A 3169-nucleotide genomic window follows, 5' to 3' on the forward strand; every position below is an offset into this window, starting at 1 on the left:
CTAAAGCTAGAGACTGTTTAGTGAATAGTAACTAGTCACAAATTGAGATTTTACCACAAAATGTCTCAAATAGAGATTAGAGACTGCTTACAGAATCCCGCTATTAAAGTTTGCACAGATCACTAGTACATGTTTTTGAACTCTCTCCAGTCTTTGGTAAATGCGCTTTTTTTCTGGGCACTTCAGTGTCCATTTTTGCTTAGGAAGTTCTCTAAAGATCAAAACCTGGTGCCTGGAGAACTCTGTGAGAATGGATTTTGAGTCACCTTCGTTAGTTTTAGAGCAGAAACGGTTCGGAAAATTTTGTTTGAACTCCTTTGCATTAAATTTTAATACTGTGTGAATTTCGAAACTTTTGTAGGTTTTGTACACTTTGAAATTTCAGTTCAATTTTTTAGCATAATTCTAACTATAATCCATCAATAACCATTTCAATCGTAAGATATGATTGTAGCCAGTTTTACAGCATCATTTCCTCTATGAGAATGGATGCATTGCTCACGAAGTTCACTATTGAAAATTTGGATCAACAATTTATCGCTCTCCAAAAATAATCCAAGGTTCAGACTCACACCGCCAGAAACTTGATCCGAATATAAAACCAACGCGATGAATACGGTTGCAAGGACGAAAGAATTTATTTTATTCAACATAATTAATGAAACGCGTTACTTTTATTATCTTCACGGAATTTTATATCGAGTAAAAACGCGACTTGCTTTGATTGATTAATCGAGAATGTATCAAATACTTCATATAAACACCAGCAACTTTCTTTTATATCTTGACATGATATGTATGTATGTATATACATATGCATATTGCGTTAAAAGCACGGATTTGTTATTACATGTAGGAGTATATAATTTACTTGCCACACACTCCTACATGCACATTCAAATATTAAATATATTCATACCTATAGAAAATATACTATATACGTAGTTTACTATAGACAGCGACTATGTGGGTTAAGCGGGTGTCAATCAATTGTGGATTGGTTGCGAGAATAGGCCCGACAACCGGAAATTGTATAGCCGTACAAAAAAGGCGGAAGAGGTAAAGCTCGGGTGTAATCGAATATTAAATTCATTATCAGGCGTACTATCTATTAAGATAAACCCCTTTAATTCGGGTAAACAATGTTTTTTTTTTTACAATTTCAATTAATTGAGGTATTACTTTTTATATTCATTAACATTAACGCAAATACAAGGCAATCAAGGAAAGAAAGTTTTATGGTTTCCCTAAGCATAGTCGGGACGTAATTTTCATAACCTATATATAGAGGCTATGAGAACCGGTTCCACCGCTGTCCATATGTCCGTCCACATGTGTTTATATATATATAATTTTGTACACACTATTGCCTTCTCCTTAAGTAAGCACCGATATCGGACCACCACATCATGTAGCTGCCATACAAATTAGCCGATCAAAATAAAACCTTTCCTTGGAAGCCTTTTTCATTTGACAATACTTATAACTTAACGAAAATCGTTTTATGTACTCTTAACGTTTTCTCGGTTGTTTTTTGTTTAAATTAACAGTCTAAGCCCTATTACACATTCTCTAGCAGACTTACTTCAAATAAATTAAAATATTATAAAAACGTTTTAAGGGCTATACCAGTATGACGCATGAAAAATTAGGCGATTTTCGTGATTTTTTTTAAGAGAAAGTACGCGTTTGAACATTTCGAACTGCCTTGAACGTAATAAAGTATATTTTCAGCTATATTTTAAGGTTTTTTTTTTTTACAAAAATGTTGAAAAATAAGGGAGTTATGGGCTGTCTTCGAAGGGGCCAAAAAATGTGCCCCAACTGCTGGCATGATTCCGGCGAATGAGTAGCTGAAACAAAAAAATTGAAAAGTTTACTAAACTTAAAACATTTCCTATACAAATATTAAACGAAAAATATCGAAAATTAACAAAATGGCGTAATTAAAAAAAAATTGGTTTTTTTTAGGTAAAAAATGGTCGTTTTTTTAATGCCAAATTGACAATTCTCAACCCATCAAAAAGAGCGTAGGTCATTGTATAGCAAATGTATTCAAAAATAATTAGTTTTAATTTTAAGTCGATATGTCAGCTTCTCGCTGAGCTATGATGTCAGCAATTTCGAAAAATGTCGTTTCGAGAAAAAGGCGTTTAAAGTTTCGCTTATATATGTTTGCACCTCCGAGCAGACGCTGCCATTCAAAAACTATTCAAGATACGACCTTCCCGATTTCACAGAATATATATAGAAATATAAGCTATCGAAAAAGCAAATAAATTTTTTTTTTTTTTATAAGTATCCCACTGGTATAGCCCCTTAAATTAAGGAACGAGCATTTTCGATAGGGTTTTACAATATGGAAAGACATTGCGTGCAGGACGGTATGTCAGGGTCGATTGTGAAGTTCAGCCTCCTGTAGTATCCAGAGAAGTTGTGCGAAGCTCGGCCAAACTGCTGTTAAATTGCAAGCAGCTTATACATACCTACAAACACACATACATGCATACATAAATACTTTATTTAATTAGTTTTCGCTGATGAAGTGCAAATATGTTGCAAATGCCTCAAACAGATTACAAACATGAAATTACAGGTGAAGATGTGCATGCATGAATGCAAAAAATTGCCCTTTTCATTACGAACGTTGTTATTAGTAGACAAAAGCAAAATATTCGTGAAACATTGCAAAACACTAATTTCGTAATATCAACGCCCTGTCAGTGAGTGCTCCTGATATACACACATATAATAAATGTGCATGAAAATCCATAAACATGTTTGAGAAAATGCTGAAAAATAGAAATGGAAAGTCATATGCAAAATTAATAAATTAAGGGGGAGAGTAAGGTTTATAAGGTGAAAAAAGGACTTTTTTTGCGAATTTATTTCTTAAATATGGATTTAGTAATTTCAATTTGACTTTTTTTATTATTAAGCATACTTTTGACAATATAGGATACTTTTTCATGCAGAAATGTTGAAGCATAAGTGGGTAACAGAGCTGCTCTCAGAATGTCTTGAGAAAAAAAACTTTGCGGTGTTCACCATAATTCGGCTGGAAAGTATCCGAAAATTAAATAAAGAAAAATTTGTCAAATTATTATCAAATATTCCCTAAATTTAAAGGACGGCGGTATTTTATATGCCAAAAATGTGTAAAAAGTAT

At 33.0% G+C, this 3169-nt stretch overlaps 1 protein-coding gene across 1 annotated transcript in view; it reads right to left on the bottom strand.

Moving 5' to 3' along the window:
- LOC108967981 (general odorant-binding protein 19a) overlaps positions 1-653 on the bottom strand; it is a 3897-nt gene extending 3244 nt beyond the window's left edge. Inside the window, exon 1 of the mRNA XM_018931693.1 lies at positions 573-653. Within this exon, the coding sequence (XP_018787238.1) occupies positions 573-653 (81 nt within the window). The remainder of the gene's footprint in view (positions 1-572) is intronic.
- Positions 654-3169: the final 2516 nt, after the last annotated feature.

Source organism: Bactrocera latifrons, unplaced genomic scaffold (assembly GCF_001853355.1).
Source record: "Bactrocera latifrons isolate USDA-ARS-PBARC rearing strain unplaced genomic scaffold, ASM185335v1 scaffold_20, whole genome shotgun sequence".
In the NCBI taxonomy this organism is placed as follows: domain Eukaryota; kingdom Metazoa; phylum Arthropoda; class Insecta; order Diptera; family Tephritidae; genus Bactrocera; species Bactrocera latifrons.